The sequence below is a fragment of the Sycon ciliatum genome, chromosome 4 (genome assembly GCF_964019385.1).
Source record: "Sycon ciliatum chromosome 4, ocSycCili1.1, whole genome shotgun sequence".
NCBI classification, from domain to species: Eukaryota; Metazoa; Porifera; class Calcarea; order Leucosolenida; family Sycettidae; genus Sycon; species Sycon ciliatum.
The window spans coordinates 8,036,667-8,056,505 of NC_088646.1; the positions used below are offsets into that span (position 1 = coordinate 8,036,667).

At 47.8% G+C, this 19,839-nt stretch overlaps 2 protein-coding genes across 2 annotated transcripts; one reads left to right on the top strand and one right to left on the bottom strand.

Moving 5' to 3' along the window:
• Window positions 1-297: 297 nt before the first annotated feature.
• On the top strand, window positions 298-3,832 carry LOC135814247 (E3 SUMO-protein ligase NSE2-like). Its single transcript, XM_065327338.1, has 3 exons — window positions 298-598; window positions 2,253-2,483; window positions 2,974-3,832. Exons 1-3 carry the CDS (start codon window positions 464-466, stop codon window positions 3,304-3,306), a joined length of 699 nt encoding a protein of 232 aa, XP_065183410.1. The 5' UTR covers window positions 298-463; the 3' UTR covers window positions 3,307-3,832.
• On the bottom strand, window positions 3,526-19,740 carry LOC135814246 (uncharacterized). The gene is made up of 13 exons (XM_065327337.1): window positions 19,414-19,740; window positions 19,125-19,334; window positions 14,132-14,200; window positions 12,012-13,568; window positions 10,822-10,929; window positions 9,642-9,672; window positions 9,201-9,430; window positions 8,093-8,182; window positions 7,678-7,829; window positions 6,981-7,129; window positions 6,591-6,715; window positions 5,577-5,690; window positions 3,526-4,324 (listed from the first exon to the last, which is right to left on the bottom strand). Exons 1-13 carry the CDS (start codon window positions 19,474-19,476, stop codon window positions 4,277-4,279), a joined length of 2,946 nt encoding a protein of 981 aa, XP_065183409.1. The 5' UTR covers window positions 19,477-19,740; the 3' UTR covers window positions 3,526-4,276.
• Between the last annotated feature and the right edge of the window lie 99 nt (window positions 19,741-19,839).

Sequence of the window (19,839 nt, forward strand, 5' to 3'; positions counted from 1 at the left end):
CACTTGTATTCAATGGTATTCCTGGTATGGTATTACTATCACTAAAATATTAGCGATATTGCTGCGATATTGCTGCATGCGCTTGCGGCTATGGAAATATGGAAATCGCCTCGCCAAAAATTATCGTTATTTTTTTTTGTCCAAAACAAAGTTTTTTTAATACGAGTCAATAATTTTTGTACTGGAAAGTCAAAAAATAATGGTGAGAAAAGCGCGGTAAAAGCGATCGGACGTTCATCTTCATAAACTCTTCTTTGCCGTTGGTCTGGCGATGCGCATCTCTGATGACACAGGAAAGCCAGATTTGATTTTCGACTCAACAAGGAATAAAGAAAGAAAGAGGAACGATACTGTACTGATTCTATCTTGTAGCTTGTACATGTACATACACGTTCTATCTTATCTACACTGCCACGAGTCGAGCCGTATTTACTAAGTTGCGTTTCAGCATCCGAGGGCCAATATGTCCGGCACTAACGATCTGGAAGACTTGATATCCAGCATTGAGGATCGGCGGAGGAATGTGGATTTTGCTTGTACTTCAACGATCAATATAGCCACAGATTTGGCTGAGGCTGCAGAATGCTACGAGGGTCACGTAAGTATCAAACACAGAGTTTCACTTTGTTGTTTGGTGGAGAGAACCTCGTTCAGTACGAAACCTAAAAAATTGAAATTAAATTTTGTGTTCAGTGATGAAGTTCCTGCACGAAACCAAACTCTGTGCACAAATGATCAGAGTCAGAAATAGCTCAGTTGCACACGCACGCACGCACGCACGCACTCACACACACGCTCACACACACGCACCATACAAATACTAGATATGCGCGTGGACACTGGTACATGTGCCTGTCCCTCCAGAAACTTGCGGAGAAAATTCGGAAATAGCGCGGAAAAGTTGCGAGATAAAAAATGCCACAAACTGCGGGGAATATTGTGGTGAAATTGCGTCCGATTTTGGTACACGTAGTACGAGTCGTACAGCACAAACCATACATAACAAAACTAAACACTGTCCCCACAGAATAACGCAGACAAAATCCTAAAATGATGCGCATAATTATGCGGGCGAAAACAGGCCATTATGCGGCAAATATGCGGGTTAATGCGGTCATTATCTGTCCCTCCAGGAACTTTCGATTCCGCGGCCGCGTTGTTTTCCGTGATTTGAACAAAAGTCCGCGATATCCACGATATTTCGAAAAGAAACCGCGATATTCGAGTCATTCTTCGATGTTGTTTACTTCTTCAAGCTCGTAAGTAGTTTACTTGTGAGATCGACACCAGAATGGAGAAGTTTCTGGGCTAATCAGCGGCTAACAAGTCACAAAATAAGGCTCGCGTCGAGTGTTATCCGAGGGTGGAGGAAAGCTGTCTTGCAAGCTCCTGTGACGTCAGGCAGTTGAACACAGTCGCAATTGAGTACAGCGCAGCTCACGTTCTGTTTTGTCATGCATGATTTATGCTGTACGACTCCTGCATCGTACCGCATTACAGTACAAGTACCAAAATCGGCCGCAATTTTACCACAATAATCCCGCAAATCGTGGCATTTTACCTCGCAACTTTTTCCGCGATATTTCCGAAATGTCTCCGCAAGTTTCTGGAGGGACAGCATTATGCACGAGTTATCTGTCACTGGTACAACTGAAGCGTGCAATCTCATGCAAGAATACAACTTTGTCGTACAAACTCATGAACCCATACGACTTTGTAGTACATTTTCAACAGCATGCACTATTTTCTTGTACATTCTCATGAATAACGCGGGATTTATGCGAAATCTCACGAAAACGCGGATGATAACCAATAACGCGGAAAATTCCGCGTCCGCGGAATCGCGGTATCCTGTGGGGACAGAAAACAGCTTTACTTTCTCCATCCTCGGACAACACTTGTCATAGTTGCTGTGCTCGTTCCTTAGCAGAAATATGCCGAGCCTTATTTTTGGACTTATCAGCCGCTGGTTTGCCCAGAAACGTCTCCATTCCGGTGTCGATCTCACAAGTAAGCTACTGACGAGCTTGAAGAACTAAACAACATCGAAGAAGACAAATATCTCTGGTGCTTTTCAAGTATCAAGGACAGTTCTCTACAATAACACGGATGATTTTTCCAATATGAAGGATATCGCGGACTTCAGTTGAAATCATGGAAAACAACGCGGCCGCGGAATCGCAAATTCCTGGAGGGACGGATGTACATGTACATGTATGTAACATTCTTGAGCTTGTTTGTTTTGGCTGCAGATCGCCAACCTTGAGAAGTACACTGGTATATATGCGGGGCTTGACCGGGAGGTGGATGCAGTGAAGTCGGCACTACAGAAGATCAGGAAAGCTGTTGCAACACAACCAGCCAGTGAGGAAGAGATCCCAAACCTCCCCGAGCTCTTCAAGCAATACCACTCTGAAGCTACAACAAAGCTAAACAAGAAAGACATCGACAGCCACCGGTGGAATGTGGAGTTTCGTCAAAAGGTATTCATTCCGTTTTTGGCAGCAGATTTCGTCTTTCCACGGCCATCGTTAATGGGCCGTGGAAGCCACAACCCGTGCTTGTACTGTTGCACTGCATTAACTTAGTGCACTCTGTCACATCAGTGTTGCCTTACCCCGGCGTCGAAAGTGAGGTGAACAATGATTTCCCCGCCGCATAGTTAGTTACACAGTCTGGTTTAGGTAGTCTTGCTGGCCCGTACTGGTGCAGATAGCGGTGTTTCCAGTCAACAGTTTACTAGTAGGCCGCATGCACAACATAGTGTGACGTGATGATCCCTTTCTTGCGCCTTTCTGGACGAAATGTGTGCTCAGTACACTCCGAAGTACCTGCAATGCCCATGGCATCCTACAAAATTGTACACACTTCATCCTTGTTTCATCACCTCTCTGCATTCCCATTCTGCTGTGCATGTTGTGATGTGCGTTTGTATTGTGGCCCGTGCATCGTGTGATGGTCGTGCTGCACTAGGTTTATGGAGGTGATGGCGAGGCACACGGAAAGGGCGTAGCTACTGGCGACGGCGCAGAGAACGATGAGGATCTGGTCATCTCGCAAGTGGAGGTATCAACGAACTGCCCAATCACGCAGAAGCCGTTTGTTGAACCCGTCCTGAATAAGGACTGCCGGCATACGTACACCAAGGAAGCCATCCTGAGTCATCTGCGCAAGAAGAACGGCCGCGTACGCTGCCCTGTGCTGGGTTGCGTAAAGGTAGTCACTGAAGCAGGGCTTGTACCGGATCATGCGCTGCAGGGCAAGTTGCGAAGACAAAAGAATGCCCTTCCAGCCAGAGGTAAGTAATGATGTACGTTCAATTCATCCCAGGGCCAGGGCAAACATTTTTTTTTATAAAGCAATGCTGGCCATATGCACAGCATATCGATAGGAACTTGTCCCACCGGTGTTATAACTTAGGCATTCCATCCCATTTTCAATGACGTCTGATCTGTTCTCCGTAGTATCGCCCGAGGGCAGTGCTGGCATTGACCCACCCATACACAGTCACAACTTTCCTTCTTTAAAAAAAATGAAACAAACATTTTGCATCCTCATAATAACACAGCTATTCTTTTGAGATAAACCATAAGACTTTTTTTGTGGCAAAAATGGTACCGTCTTGCTTTGCATTTGCGGTGATTAGGTGCTAAGACAGATTGTTACCAGTTCTTCGGTTTGTATGTACATTGTGCTACTTCTGTTAGTGGCTATAGTGCACAGCAGCAGCAGCTGTTGTGCGTGTGTGTGTAGTACTAATCCAGCATGTACGGCAGTGTCCTAAAGAGTGATATAAATGGCATACATTGACACATACCTACAAGACGGCGAACGGCTGTTTGTGCTTGATGGCGTGCAGTATATGCGAGACGGAACAAGACAAGTGAATGCTATGATATAACAATGGTAGTGCTGATTTGGTCTGGGTTATTGGTACGATTGGGTTGCTTCCTATGACTGAACTATGATTGGGGGTTGTTGGAACTAAGGTTGGAATAGAAGGTAAATGTACGCTAAAATAAGAAAGCACTAAAGATCAATTTGTAATGGGTATTAGAGCAAGACGTGTTATTGTATGTGATGTCCGGACAGGTGTCCGGGTTGTTTATGTGGCTGTGAGCGCCGTCAGCAAATAAATTATTGAAATGTGCCTAGACTAGCTTCTTTCATGTTGACGACGACGACCGCGTGGAGACCTACTCCTACCTACATGTAGATGATCCACAGTATGCTGGGCATGGTATGTTCTGTACATTGACAGGGCATTCCAGCAGGCTTACTTGTGCTTTACCAGGTTGTATATGCATGCGAATATCCGATCCACCTACACAGGAGTATAGTCAGATCAAAACAGATTTGAACTCTTTGACAAACTCAATTGACATGCCCAGCCCGAAACACTAAGAACGTTATAGTCTAGAAGTACAGTATTGGCCTCCTGCTGTTCTGGAATACAGCTGTTGTTATAGACACATTAGGGCCGATTTCCACCACGGTACCGTGAGTGTGTACCCATGGTGATTTGCTCACGCGAGGGGCAGTTTTGGCGTGAGTTCATCCCGTGGCTTGTGCCGTACCGGACCGCGGACATTCCGGTGCCGAGGGCCTCTGGGGGGGGGGGGGGGGGGGGGGGGTGGAAATGGCATGCCGTGGTATTCCGTGAGGTCGAATGCAGTGAGTAGTGGGTATTTTACTACTCCCTGATAGGAAGTTTTTTCATTCTTTTGTATTTGTGGTATGAAGTTTTTTCTTGGCTTTTGGTTTTTCGATTGGTTGATTTTTTGAGCTTTCTCCAGTCATCTCCCTCGCTATTTTCCCTCCAGACCAAAGTCAGAAATTGATAAAAATGGTGATCTGGCCTGCCGACGGAATGCACGGAACGACTGTGCGCAGGTGTAAATCACTCTCGGCTTCAAGCTCGTACCGTGGGGTCCACGTGACCCACCCAGATCGTTGGCAGACTCGGCACGGCACTCACGGTACCGTAGTGGAAATCGGCCCTAATGCTGTTAAAGTGTGTCTAAGAACGTGCAATAAGAACGTAGCCAGATTGCTGGAAAAATTAGAACGTCCAGTATGACCCCTTTCAAATGACGTTCTTGGGCATGTAGCGAGCATCGCGTTTGCATGTGAAATGTACATAGTAGGGAGGTTTAGTTCCCACGTAACGGAAACGCGTACGTGGGTGATCCACGTAAAGTGGATGAAGGGCACCCACGTTGCAATGTTGTGTTTAGTCACACGGAACAAACAAAAGCATGAAGCGAAAGGCCCAAACCTGGTCAAAGACGAAGCTATCCGGGCCTAAGAAGCTCATCCAATATTTTTGATTTTTTCGTTCTTCGGAAACTTCTTCAACTGAGCACAATGCGCTCCATTCTGATTTTCACCCACGTTCTGGCGGAACGTGAGTGAGCCTCCATACACGGTATGTCGTGAATCAGAAAACGTCTGTACGTGGGTCACTGAGTATCACGTGGTACACACACGTAAAGTACCCACGGATTACGTGGGACTAAACCTCCCTAGTGTAGTGATAACACCCGGGGCAACACGTGTGCTGCTGATGTACTTACTGGCTGAGGACCTTTCTCCAGAGAGCCATTGGTCATGCCGAGCCTGTCGAGTTTGACTGTGACCTCGTTCTTGCCTAGGCATGGCCACAGCTGGTACATGTTCTGCTTTACTTGCTGCAGCATGGCATGGCACATTAATAGCAAGCAACAGGGCATAGTATCATTACACACCGGCACCAATAGATTACCACAAGTCCTACCGTGTTTGCACTTATTTTTGGTAGATTTCAGTAGACTTTGGCCTTGGGAGCCACAGCCGATACAGATATCTAAGCTCAGCCGCCCTGGGGATAAAGGCAAGAGGCCATCAATATCAGGGAGCTATCTCCAGAAATGTGAGGTACCTACATGGCACGGTAGAATTACATTTTACATGAAATCTAAATGTAGGTGGAAGAGTATACAATTGAGAAAAATGTAAACTGGAGCTTACTAAAAGCTCTCATAACAGTAATCGTTCTTTTCAAGGCCAAGAACATTGCAGCGTTTCACAACTTGTCCGTTGCCTGAGACTGCGGCGCAATTGACGTTATATTTGACCTCAATTAGCACTCGTGGCAGGAGAGGGGTACTTCTATCTATTGCCTGCTCCTCTTACCTTCCATTCAAGCACACTAGTGCGTGCGTACAGTCGCTTAACCGCACACATCCGTTTCCCACAAAAATATCCGGATAGGCGAGGGAACCAGATAACCGAACACCGTTTATGTTGGATGCATCACATATTCTGTAAATATGTAACCAACTTTTTTCTTCCGGATGGCGAGGGATCCGGATAAAAGAGGACCGAATAAGCGAGGTCTGACTGTACTACCGGTATATATCAGACAAGAGTGGACACACACTAACAAGAAAGTTGAGAAAAGGTTGCCACTACTTGTAATACCACATAGTGAAGTCACTGCTTGTATCAAAGCAAGTAGAAGCTGCCTGTTTTGCTTCTCAAGGCACAGCATGAGCAGCAAACGTATATACATAATCCGTGGGCGTAATGGTAATATTATGCTTCCTTACCGGTTTCACCTCTTCCTTGTTGAGGCACACATCTGTTACTGTACTGTTTCCCACCCAAGCCAGACGCATTCCTGCACCATCTTGCTTCAAGCGGCCTCGCAGTAAGAAAAGGCGAATGTTCACGGCTGGGGCACAGTCAAGAAGCACAGACATTACAGGATTAGATTTGCGTGGATTCGCACCTTCTGGTCTAGTTTCTAATGAATAGCAGGTGATATCCGCTTGGGAAATTTTAGATGGACAGTGGAATTTTATGAACCGTCATCTTCCCCGCTGCGAGTGGGGAGTTTCCTGGCGTCCCTTGGGTAATGCTGTGAGCATACGTGTGGTGTAGATAGAACTTCTGCGATGGTCTCTTACAGAATGACTGCTTATGTTCGCACAACTTACGTGATGCGGTTTTCGTAAAGTCAAACACAAAGCGGTAGGCTGTGCTGTGTGGTGCGCCAAAGCTGTGAAAGCCGAGAAGAGCTGGCTGCTCGGGTGTGCCCTCCAGCTGCACCCGAGCAGATACGGCACTCAGTAGATATTCGGTCATTCTGTACAGAAAATAGAACAAGAGAAATAACCGTCTGCATTCTGACTTCACACAATGGATTTGGCTAGTGAAGTTGAGGCGAAAGACACCGCAGCTTGTGCACCGCAAAGTATGGTCAGACTTGGAGTACGATCAGTAAATTCCAAGGCAGGGATTGAGTTTCATTGGTGCCACGCATGGACTACATACGGTACTTTGCCGTCATAGCACACATGAGGCATTCTTCCCTCTCTACCCAAGGAACTTCACAGTGTGGCCTGAACACACATCCGCACTTGCACCCACATTTTCACACACACACACACACACACAAACACACGCATGTATGTACAGTTGTGCTCGACGGAATCCGAACTAAAGTGCTTTTTTACACCCTCAACTTGCACGGCCCTTGTTGCCCTCGAAGTAGGACGAATGCGACTGGACGTTCACATGTGCAAGTACAGTGATTTAATCGGAACTGGTCCAGGGTGTCAGTTGTGCACTTTGGGTCGGATTTCAGTGAGCGCAACTGTACACGTACCAAATAGCTCCTGCCCATATACTCACCGACTACTGTGCTTCTTTATCCTAGCTTCAAGTGATGGCGAGGAGGCGCGCACATGATCCATTGCTGTCATGTCTCTTGCATCCGTCACAGAGAGATCGGAGGATGAGCGAAGCAAAACGTCTACCACTTTCATATGGTCTCGCTTGCACGCCTTCGAAACCCACATAAACAAAGACACCAAGTTACAGATGAGGCTACTGATCGTTAGGATTATTCGACCAAATCGGATGTCTCAGAGCGAGAGAGAGAGAGAGGGGGGGGGGGGGGGGGGGGGAGAGTGCATGTAAGAGAGTAAGCAAATGAGAAAACGTGAGAAAGAACCATGCCCAATTTATCCCAGACTGGACGCATCAGTTGCGCACAGGGCATGACATGTGTTAGCACAAACCAAGAGGCAGTAGCAGTTGAACTCACCATAATCAGTGCTGATTCCTGCGTTGCCAGTGACTGCGCATCCAGCTGAGCACCAGCACGTACGAGCCGCATACAAATCGAATGGCGGTTCTGTGGCAGGAAAGCAGGCAAGGGATGAGATGACAGGCACAGTCTTCAGAATGCAGGGAAGTACAGTCAACTTCGCTAATAACGACTGCGGATATAACGACAAGACGTGAATAACGACAGAATTGTCCATGCCCAGAGCAAAGTTCCATCCAACTGTAATACATATAATGCGACTTCGGGTATAAGGACACTTCGCGAATAAGGACACTTTTCTGATGCCCTGCCGAGTGTCGATATACGCAAAGTTGACTGTAAGTACTGTTGCGGACATAAGTCCATTGAGAAGTCAATCGGATAGTGGCGCTGGCCGTGCAGCCGTGAGCACTGATTGTCCATTTTCACAGTGTTACAGTGTGTGTACTAGCACTCGCTAAGCAAGTAAGGACACTGGCTCCAGTCATTTCACCGGACTTGTATGTCCACAACAGTACTTTGAACATCTGCGTTCTAAACGAATACATTCCACTGCATAGTACATAACATCAGAGCAAGAGGTTGGAACGTTGCCATACACCGGCTTTTGTCTTCGATAAAAAAAAAAAAAGTAAATTATCGTATCCGTTCCCGAAGGGAACTCACGACGGCCGCTAACACCCGATAAACCCTAGCGGCAGATGCAGCGCCTAACGGTGGGGGTGAGTGGGTAAGTCTCACAACCACTGGCACAAGTGCCGAAAGCGACCCCATTAGCTGCATCCATGTACCCCTTGTGCCTGGCCACAAGTTCCCAGTTGACTGTGGGTAGCAGCACGGCTGGAAAAACCGCTCTTCGATACAGTCATTACAAATGCAATGCAGAGTGGTTTGGGAGAGAGTACTGGCAAGAAGAGGAGCTAAGAAACAGTCAGCACTATATATTTTTTAAATCGTGGATCACATCAAGGAACCACCTGCAATAGCAGTATAAACTGAACCCACCCCACTTAATGCGTCGATTCGGGCAGGATTTTGAAACCGGCCCCCTGTACGTTGCAGTACATCGGAAATGTGTCTACTACACCAATGCTGTCTTTCTTACCCGCTGCGCTGCGATCATTAGTGGCGTCTCCCCGTTGTGCGGCTGCATGTTGATGTCGCCCCCTACCTCCTCCAGAAGGAACTGGACCACTTCCTCTTGGCCATACTGGACGGCCGTAATCAGTAACGTGGCCCCTTTGCTGTCGACAATGTGGTTGAGGTTGACCTTGTGCAGGGCAGCCGCACGAAGAACGCTGACATTGCCTTCCATTGTAGCAGTTGCCAGTGCATCTGTTGCAAAGAACAAAACAGTAACAAATGAGTGAGAAGAGAATTAGCGAGAGACTGTACTTTCGGTGGCCCTACAGCACTACATACGGCAGGAGAATGTAAACTGCAGGAATACCAGCAGGCCGTAAGTGACACTACCATAAAACCTACATGTACGAATGTTCTGTGTATGACAGCAAATCTCCACACATAACACCAAGATCATTCTTACCAGGAGCCATGTCAACCACCGCTGACTTATTCTGTAGTGGAACATGCAGCAAGAGAAGATCAGAAAAGCAAACATAGTATGCTGCAATCCATCATATAGCCTTCTTATGTCATACAGGAAAGAAATGTGTACTGCTCAGGGCATGCTCACACTACGACAAGAGGCTCGCGTCCAAGCGACAGCATCACTCAGAAACGTGATGACTGTGCTCACACAAGGTCTAAAAGTGCCGAGAGATGTTGCGTTTTCAAATTTCTTTCCTGACGTTCAAAAAATGTGTGCATTTCAAGTTCAAATTAGAGAGGTTCCGCATAACGTAATTACGTTAGTAAAAAACGTAGTCGATCTACGGAAAGTCTTACGTAAACTGCATGCGCATCTGTGTTCCGCCATACGGAGTTTTCAAATCACGTAGCTGCCCTTGGCAACTCCGAACGCGGCAGTGCACAACCAGATCGACCTGGGGAGAGAGTCATAAATTTGTACCCCAATCCACTTGCGGACCAGATACGTTATCAGAGCCCTCTCTACGTACTCTACGTAGACAACTGTCCGTAAGTGGAGTGCAAACTCGCGAATTCACGGGTTTTCCCCGCCCACTAACGTAACGTTGCTCAACTTTACGTAGTGCGGAACCTCTCTATTGAGTGAGCTTTACAGGCAGCGAGCACTCCTATTTTCATGAACGGCCATGTCGAAAGCTCGAATCTCCAACATTGACAGATGGCTAAATTGTTCTTTTTCACAGACTCGACGTCCAAAGCTGTGCCCCCCCCCCCTCTCTCTCTAGAGGCTGCAGTAAAGTTTCGAAATGTAACTGCAACGTTAGGATCATGTACATTCCGCAGCCATGCAACTTGGCCGCTTGAGTGGATGGCCACAGGTGTGGACACAGTGTGAACATGCCCTTATTCTACCGCTCCAGCACAAGGGAAATATCAATGTGACAGTTATGCCTGGGGAATAACCGCTACACACACACACACACACACACACACACACACACACACACACACACACACACACACACACACACACACACACACACACACACACACACACACAACCTTGACTCTCACAGTTGTAAGACCTCCTATGAGGCAGCTGTTGGCAAAGGTCAAAATCACACACATGGACGCATGCATTCACATTTCTGAAGCTCAACACTATAATAACTGACCTGGGACGATGCCATAATCTCGCTGTCTTCATACTCATCAAAATCAAAATCTGCATTATCATTTTCTTTATCTGCATGGATAGCTGTGCCAAATGGCAAATCCAAGCCCTGGACAACAGAAAAAGACATCATGTGAGTCATTACAGGGGTTGCACATAACAACGTTTTGTAACATTCCACAAACTTTGACACAGACAGGCGATGACAAAAAAAGATTACGAAAGTGGTGTATGTTGTAACGTCTAAATGCTACAGATGTTCGATGTGCGCTACCTCTCTCCACATTGATTGCATGGTTCAACTGTCTGGACATTTGCAACGCAATGAAGGGTAATTACATGTAACTTGGAATCAAAAGGCAGATTGTAGACGGTTGCATCTAAATGTACGCTCATGAAGTAGGTCAACTTGTGTCACTCCCCGGGAATTCCTCCAGCAGGGGCACTTGGAAACACATGTACTAAAGAGTATTAGTATATAGACAGTTAGTGGTGGCAGTATCTTTGGAGGCAGGGATTCCTTTTGTACCCTGTGGCCAATACATGTACAACCCGAAATGCTTTAACCCTTTACCTTCTGTGTGTACATGAATCGACCGAATTTGGTCGATGGACATGCATGCACTAAAACCTGCGTAACTCAATCAATTCCTGACGGAATCTCAAAAACTAAATATGCAGGAAGAAGCCAAAGAGCCTAGCTTTGAATTGCAACTATCGGCAAAGAGCTGCAATGCCGCAATTCAAAGATATCGCGCTCGACATTTCAGCCACGGCAAAAGTCGATTTTTTTCTGAGTGACTGGCCTTGAGCTGGGGATTTCCCCTCTCCTGACATGCTGAGTCACCTGGGCATGTTTTGAGCGCGTGGGCAGCATAAAAAGAAACTCAAGGAAACAAATTTGAAATGTTTACGATGAAGGAGTGAGAAATGGCTGACGAGGAGAGGATTTTCTCGGATACCCAGCGGTGGGGAATATTTGAAGCACCCTGGCGTTGGATATGTGATCTCAGTAGTGTCCAGTTTGAGCTCATTGTACGCAGCTCGTGGAGAGTTTTCCAGAATGCCCAAGATTGTGAAAATTGGTTGATTAGAACCAAAGATATTCTCAAAATGAGGTGAGAAATATCGCATTTGGAACTGCCTGGGAATTTTGGTCAGAAGGTAAAGGGTTAAGTGGCATTGTCTTACCTCGCTACTGCTACCAGCATCAGAGACCACGTCTTCTGCCTTCTTGATTTGAGTAGGCTTGCCATTCTGCTCTGTCTTCCGTGACTTCGAAGATGATGGCGCATTGCTTGCGGGCAGCTTCAGACACGGCGATACTGTAGCCTTTTTCTTCTTCTTCTCCGGGTGGTCCAGAGCCTCGATATTCTTATTAATGGTTTCCTCGCGTTCCAGCAGTTTCACACCAACCAGTGAGTTGACCCAGTTCTCTGTAAAAGTATCAGATCCAGAGGAGTTCGGCTGCCGCAAGCTGCCTAGCTGCTGGACAGCATCCACCGTCAAGTATGCTTGCGTTTGCTCGGCAGAGCTTGTCGGTGCCTTCCACAGAGGTGGGGTTGAGTTTGTGGCCTGAAAGACCTCCACAACACCAGGTGTACGAGCTGTAGGGTGATTGGAAGCTGGCGTAATGACGCAGGATTTTTTCCCAGGTGTGGCATGGCCAGCTGGCACATCGGCTACCGCTTGACAGCTAGGTCCTACTCTCTTGAGCATCGCCATATCGTTCTTTGCCTTTGCTTCAATAGCACCGCAGGATTTGCTTCCATTAGCAGCAACTGCTCGATCATCAGTCCCAGGACCAGCAGACATAATATCATCCACGGGGGACTTGCTGCAACCATTGGGTGATATTTGTAAGTGGTCAGTATTTGATGAAACTTGCTGGTTGCCACCCTTGGGTGACACTCGTTGAGTGCAACTATTGGGTAACCCTTGATGGTTGTCACTATTCGGTGACACTTCTGACCTGACATTATGGGGTTGCACTTGCTCAGGTGTTACCTGATTCTCTTCATCAGTATTCATGTTCTCCTCCTTGCACTGTGGCTGTGCCATTTCCTCATGAAGTCTTGGCCCTGTTTCCACCCCACTATCCTGTTCCGGATCTGCTGCTCCCTTGACAACCGGTTTGACCTCCTTCTCATCGATGCCGTTGGCGTTTACCAGTGGGACGTCACTGCTGTTGGCTGGCTGTGATTGAGAAATGGCATTGGGTGTATGACCGGTATTCTGTGTATTTCGTCGGACACTGGTTGTTTCCACCTTGGTATCATCAGTAGGTGTTTTAGCATGGCAACCAGTTGAAAAGCCATTCGACTGGTCAGGAGGTGCACTGCTAGCATGGGCCATTGGCTTGCTACTATCGGAATTGCTCTTCACCGGAGTGGTTTGCGACGGCGGAGTCTTGCCAGGGTTTACTGCAGCGGAAAGACCAACAGAAGTAGAGACGTCCATCTGGTTTTCCAACTGTGTGCCGTCAAGCATGCCTGATGACTTTGCTGCTTGCTGGGGTGAATGTGATGGAGTTGGCATGGATGATGAAGGTGACATATTCTTTCTCGTCTTCTCTACAGCCATGAGGTTAGCAGTAGAAGCAGCCCCGGCAGGTTTCCTACCTCTAATCTTGGCCTTGTCAACTTTGTCTGCAGTATTGGCGGGCTGCTTAGAAGGGACAGGTGAGGTTTTGACTGAAGATGCATTGTTGTCGCCTCTAGCACTAGCGCCGCCTGTGCAATCACCACCCTGTTCATAACAGTTAGGTGATGGTGCGGAGATCACAGATACATGTGTGTGCACATACCAACGCGCACGCACGCACACACATACACACACACACACACACACACACCACCACACACATACACAAACAAACTCGCACAAAAACACACACACAAACACACAAGGCGTTAATTCAAAGATTCACAGGAGTGTAGTGAGCGGCCATGGCTGGATGGGTTTTCCTGAACTTGATCCCCTTGCCGCACATCCAAAACTGGGGTATTTTGGAGACATTGTTGAATCCGTACATTACTTGAGAAGAAGTTGGGAGGCTTCCTGCAGTTTCATAGTAAGTCCAATTGGGTGAACCCACCCATTCCAAAATACTTTTCATACATCACTTGATGGACTAATATTGAATTTAGAACAATTCGCTAGTAAAATCAGCACGAACGCACACCTATGTGTTTGCATGATTGTACCCACACGTTCTCATTGTCAACACCTGTATGCCATACACATTCAGTGATGACAGATCAGAAGCCCTTGCATGGCACATTGCATCATGGACACAATGGGATCCTTACCTGTGGCGCTGGGCTGGGATGACGAGGACGCTTGGGGTGAGGCGAGTGAACAGGTGATGACTGTCCGCTCTGTGACGGATACAGGGCGTATCAAGACAACAAATACACAAGCAAAGAATGTCAAAGAACATGGTTGTGTTCCTGTGTGAACCCTTAATGATAGCTTGCATGCTGTCCTACCGGTAGGACCACGGGCCCTACCGGTAGGACCCAAGAAATCGCGCTGCAAAAGTGCTTTTGGTTGAGAAATTTCTTGAAACAATTGTTGAGATGAGGTCTTTGTCAGGCAAAGTAATGGCGCAAAATGCAAGGCTATGTCCAGTGCATTGCATACGCGCAATTTTATCAATTGTCAAAATGGCCGCATATACTCCTGTCGGAGCGCTAGCAACTCTGTCCAAAGTGAACTTTGACGATGGCACATCAATCGTGGTGAGGTACTAATGTTTTTATTAGTCTGCCAAGGCGGTAGAATGCATAATTCCATACACCGTTTTCATGGTTACCATGGGCTGTTACCATGGAATTTCGTAGTATGCCTTGTGCGATCACGTCTAAAATTTGTGTACTCCTTTATTAGCCCCTGAGCAACAGTTTAGGGTCAGGTTTTAGGTCAATGTTAGAACAGAGGCCATGCAGCATGTCTGTGTGTGATGGTCCTACCGGTAGGACCAAGGTCTATGCAAGCTATCATTAAAATAGTGCTGCGTGCAAATCCTAGTCATGCATGACCCTTGGCAGAATACACTGTGGTGCTGTGGATGGCCAAGCCAAGCATGGCATTATGCACATGTGGCACCAATACTTCTGGTATACAAGCTGAAGTTAGGCATATGGATACATGTATTTTTTTTAAAGAAAGGTTTCCCTTCACAAGTTCGCATGAGACCGAATTCAATGCCACAAGTGTGTGCATGAACATCATGAGCAGGGCATCGGATAATGCTAGCATTATATCTAGCATATTTAGCACTTTCTGGAAACTAGCATTGCGCTAGCATAATCCAGCAAGTTTTTTGCAGAAAACTAGCATCTTCTTGCGAAATATGGAATTTATGTAGAAAGGAAAAGGACATAATGGTATGCGCCTCCGTACAACAACTGCTATCAGAAACAAGCAAGGAGAGATCTGTGATACGGCTGAGGCCACGGGTGGAAGGTGGCGTGAACATTTCGATGGCCTCCTGAACATCGCCAGTGCTTACGACTTGGACGTAGTGGACTCGATCGAGCAGCGGCCGGTTACGACGGAGCTTGGTGTCGTGCCTGAGTATGATGAGATTTGGCGTGCATTGCGAGGGATGAAGTGTGGCAAAGCATGCGGCGGATCCGAGATATCTGTAGAGATGCTGAAGTACGGCGGCCCTACCCTGATTGCGAAGTTGCATGAACCGATACAGGTGGTTTGGGAGACTGGCAGAGTTCCACTGGATTGGCCTGATGCTATCCTCGTCCCCATCCCCAAGAAGGGTGGCCTGGGGTCTTGCGACAACTGGTGTGGGATATCGTTACTGGATGTGGCTGGAAAGCTAGTTGCTCGCCTGATTGCCAATCGTCTGCAGGTTCTCGGAGAAAGGTGCATGCTTGACTCGCAGTGTGGTTTCCGCAGGGGCCGTGGTTGTTCAGATATGGTGTTTGCTGTGCGGCAAATCCTGGAAAAGTTGCACGAACATGCCACGAAAGGTTTCGCTGTATTCATCGATCTCAGGAAGGCGTACGACTCTGTTCCGCGGAGCGCTATGTGGAGAGTGTTGGCTAGACTTGGCGTCCCCGGGAATCTGATCACTATCATCAGTTCCTTCCGTAGCGACATGACTGCCAGTATCCGTGTGGGTGGAGACCTGCTTGCACCGATTTTGGGTTGAGAACGGCTTGTGGTAGAGTTGCACTATGGCCCCAGTTGTATTTAATCTTTACATGTGTGCAGTCTTTGAGAGATGGCGTGGCGTGATTGCTGATGATGGTGAGCTGAGGATCCTACTCGTCCAGTTTCGGAGAGAGCGGCTTTTCAACAGCAGATTGGCAGAGTATCGCAGAATTTGGCTGATGGAGTGTCAGTTTCCAGATGATTCGGCCCTGCTCGCAGTTACGCATGCTGGTGCTGAGAGGGCTCTATCCTCGTTCAGGGATGTAGCTGATGCGTTTGGCCTTAGTGTCCATATGTCCAAGACCAAATTCATGGCGGCTGGGGCTGGTATTGTGGATGCTGACCAGACCCCTTTGGGTGGTGTTGTTGACCACGTTGTGGCCTTTCGCTATCTCAGTTGCCATGTTACGCCAGACGCCCGGAGCTCGTTTGATGTGTCTCGGCGAGTTGCTGCTGCATCAGGTGCGTTCTGTACGCTGTGGCAGTCGGTTTTCGGCAGTGATGACTTTAGCATCGCCATTAAGCACATTGTCTACGGAGTGTCCTGGCTGTCCTTCTTTATGGCTCTGAGAGTTGGACCGTTAGGCAGCGTGATGTCCGTCGCCTGGAGTCCTTTCATCGGCAGTGCGTACGTTCCATCCTGGAGGTCAATCGTGGCCGGCAGATAGAGGAGCACATCTCCTCTCTCCAGGTGCGCAAGATGTGGGCCGATATGGAGGAAATCGCGGATAAAGTCAGAGTCCGCCGACTTCGATGGCTTGGCCACGTGTCCAGTGTTGCCACATCATTCTAGCCAAATATCAGTAGCATGAAAAATAACATGCATCATCCGGGGGCTTTTGCCCCCGGACCCCCCCCCCCCCTGTATAGCGACCACATGCGGCACTGATAAGAAAAAAACATTTCACGGTTTTGCGTGACACTCAGGCTGAGTTTGCCGATTTTTCCCCGAGACGGATGATTTCGCTTAGCGCCTCAGGAGAGAGCTATGGAAACACTCGTGATGCGCAGTAAAAGTCAAAAATTTGGACCATGACTCCTAAACCATGCACAAGGTCAAACTTGAACACTTTCATGGCTGTTGTCGGCAGGAGAAGGTCAATTGTCGGCAGGTCGCGACATGCCTCAAAAATCGGCAGGCTACTGACATGTCGGCAGGTGTGGCAACACAGCGTGTCCCGCATGCAGGGTCGAATCCCTCGCCAGCTGCTGTACGGCGCGTTACCGTCCAAACGTCCACCGCATGGACCCCGTAAGCGCTGGAAGGACTCCGCAAAGTGCAACTTGATCACTGTTGGCGTTCCTTTGGAGCAGCTTGGTGACATCGTCCAAGATCGACAGGGATGGCGGGTTACCTGCCGTGACACTGTCGACGCTATTGTCCAGTCCCGCATGGAGCCTGTGGCGAAGCCCCTCATCTGTGGCACTTGTGCGCGCAGTTTTTATCGGCCACAGGATATTGCGAGGCACAAATGTAACGCTGTTCGCGAAGCCCACGCGCGCTGAGTCTGGCGTTCCCCGCCCTGTGTACAACACGTCTCCTGGTCTGCCCCTTATGGGGCCACATAGCCAGTCATGGCAGTGGAAGAAGGAAGGTGTGTGTGTGTGTGTGTGTGTGTGTGTGTGAGAGAGAGAGAGAGAGAGAGAGAGAGAGAGAGAGAGGGAGAGAGAGAGAGAGAGCCGCTAACTAGTGTGTATGTACAAGTACATGCATGTGTGCACCGGGGAGGTGCGAAGGGCGTGACCGTTTGCACGAAAGCATTGGATGAGCGGCTGTCTCTGGAAGTGTTGTTTGTAGGGCTCAAACGGTCACGGTTTTACCCCTAACGGTTAACTGCTAAGCTAACGGTCGGTTTAATGGTTATGACCTATAAGCCACAGCAATCCTGCGGACTCTTTTTAAACCGTATATTTGACTATACTCATTCAAAAAATGTACCCTATTCAGTACAACGCACACATGTACATTCTCTTGCATGCTCATTCATACATATTCTCACACCAAGAGACCAGATATGACCGAGTTGACAGCCCAGAAATTGCGTACGCGTGCGACAGCCTGCGAAAGTGTATACTTTGCAACGACCTGATACTTTAAAAAAAATTCACCAGTTGTAGTCTTCGGGGTGCTGAGTCCAATGGTCTTGGTCCGAGGAAGCTGAGACGCTCCCTTCCTCCTTTATTCCCAATCGAACTCGCGCACTTCCACCGAAACTGGGTGACTGCGCCCTACTAGATGGGGATTTGTATGCAAAATGTCACTAAAAGCCCCATTTCGTTCTTATAAAAGCACGGATGACCGCCATTGGCCGATATGTTGTAGTCTTTTGGACGCTGAGTCGACTGGTTTTGATCCGAAAAGGCGGCGATGCAGCGTTCCTCCTTTATTCCCAATCGAACATGGTTGAACAAGCGGTCACATGCTCCTGCGTACACAAGTCACCTGGTCACCGTGCCTGCAGGGTACAACTTACTAGCCTGTTTGACCTTTTTTGGGTGCAGTCCTGTCACTCGAGTTGAACCTTGGTGTGAAAGTTGTCGCCTGCTGGCGCGGTGACCAGGTGATTTGAGCACCCAGGAGCACGTGACCGCTTGTTCAACCATGTTCGATTGGGAATAAAGGAGGAACGCTGCATCGCAGCCTTTTCGGACCAGAACCAGTCAACTCAGCGTCCAAAAGACTACAACATATGGGCCAATCGCGGTCATCCGTGCTTTTATAAGAACGACATAGCACTTTTAATGAGATTTTGCATACAAATCCCTATCTAGTAGGGAGCGTCGCAGCTTCCTCGGACCAAGACCATTCGACTCAGCACCCAGAAGACTACAACTGGTGAAAATTTGATTTTAGGGTATACTTCCCCTTTAACCGTTAATTCTTCGTAACCGGTCTGCAACCGGTTAATCGGACTAACCGTTTGAGCCCTAGTTGTTTGTGCCTGGAATCGGTCTTCAATGATTGTTCCTTTTGCATACTTTGTGTAGTTACTGTGGTTTGCTAGGTGGTCCAGGACTACATCAGTACATGTATAGGACAACGCTTCTGTGCAATGTGAATGCAAGCTGTAGGACTTGCAACAAAAAGGAAAGAAAGCTAGCACTCAACAAGTCAGTAACGTTCACCTTGGCCGGTTCTGTGTCCTTTGCACGCTTTCGCTTAACTCCAGCAATAGGCTTGTGTTCCTGCCCAGAAAGAAGTGATTTGAAGTCGGAGTTCGACCGTGCATATTCTTCGACCAACTCGTGACACCCAGACAAATTCTTCAGAGGCTCCCAGGAGTTTTCTTCTTCTCCATAGCCCTTCCATCTGACATACAGCTTCACCGAACGTCCCTAAACACACCAGGCCATACGAACAGTAATTACTTCACTCTGCGGGGTTCAAGAACTCTCGGTGAGAAAGTCAACTTACCTTTTTCCGATGTTCAATTATTTTTTCAACTTCGTAAACTTCAGACTCCGAACTCTCGTCCATTTATTCGGCGATACTGCTTTCTTCACTACGAAATATAGAGCACCTTGGTGCTATGATTCATGAGCGGATCGACTGGACTTGACATACATGAAAACTGAGCCAAAGAGGAAGCCTGGAAGAGAGGGAGGATGATCAGCTCAATCTGAGGGGAACAATTTTTGTTTTTTCAAACAACGAACTTCCAAGCCGAGAATCACGTTCAACATCCGCTACATAACGAAAGGTCACACTCACAGGTTCCTTGCACGGTACGAGTCCAGCTAGCATCACTACGACAGTAGATTACATAGATCTACGATTGCTCGTAGAGAATTAAGAAGGGCGTTGTCCCGGGTCAATCGATGAACTCCGCGAATCTTGGAT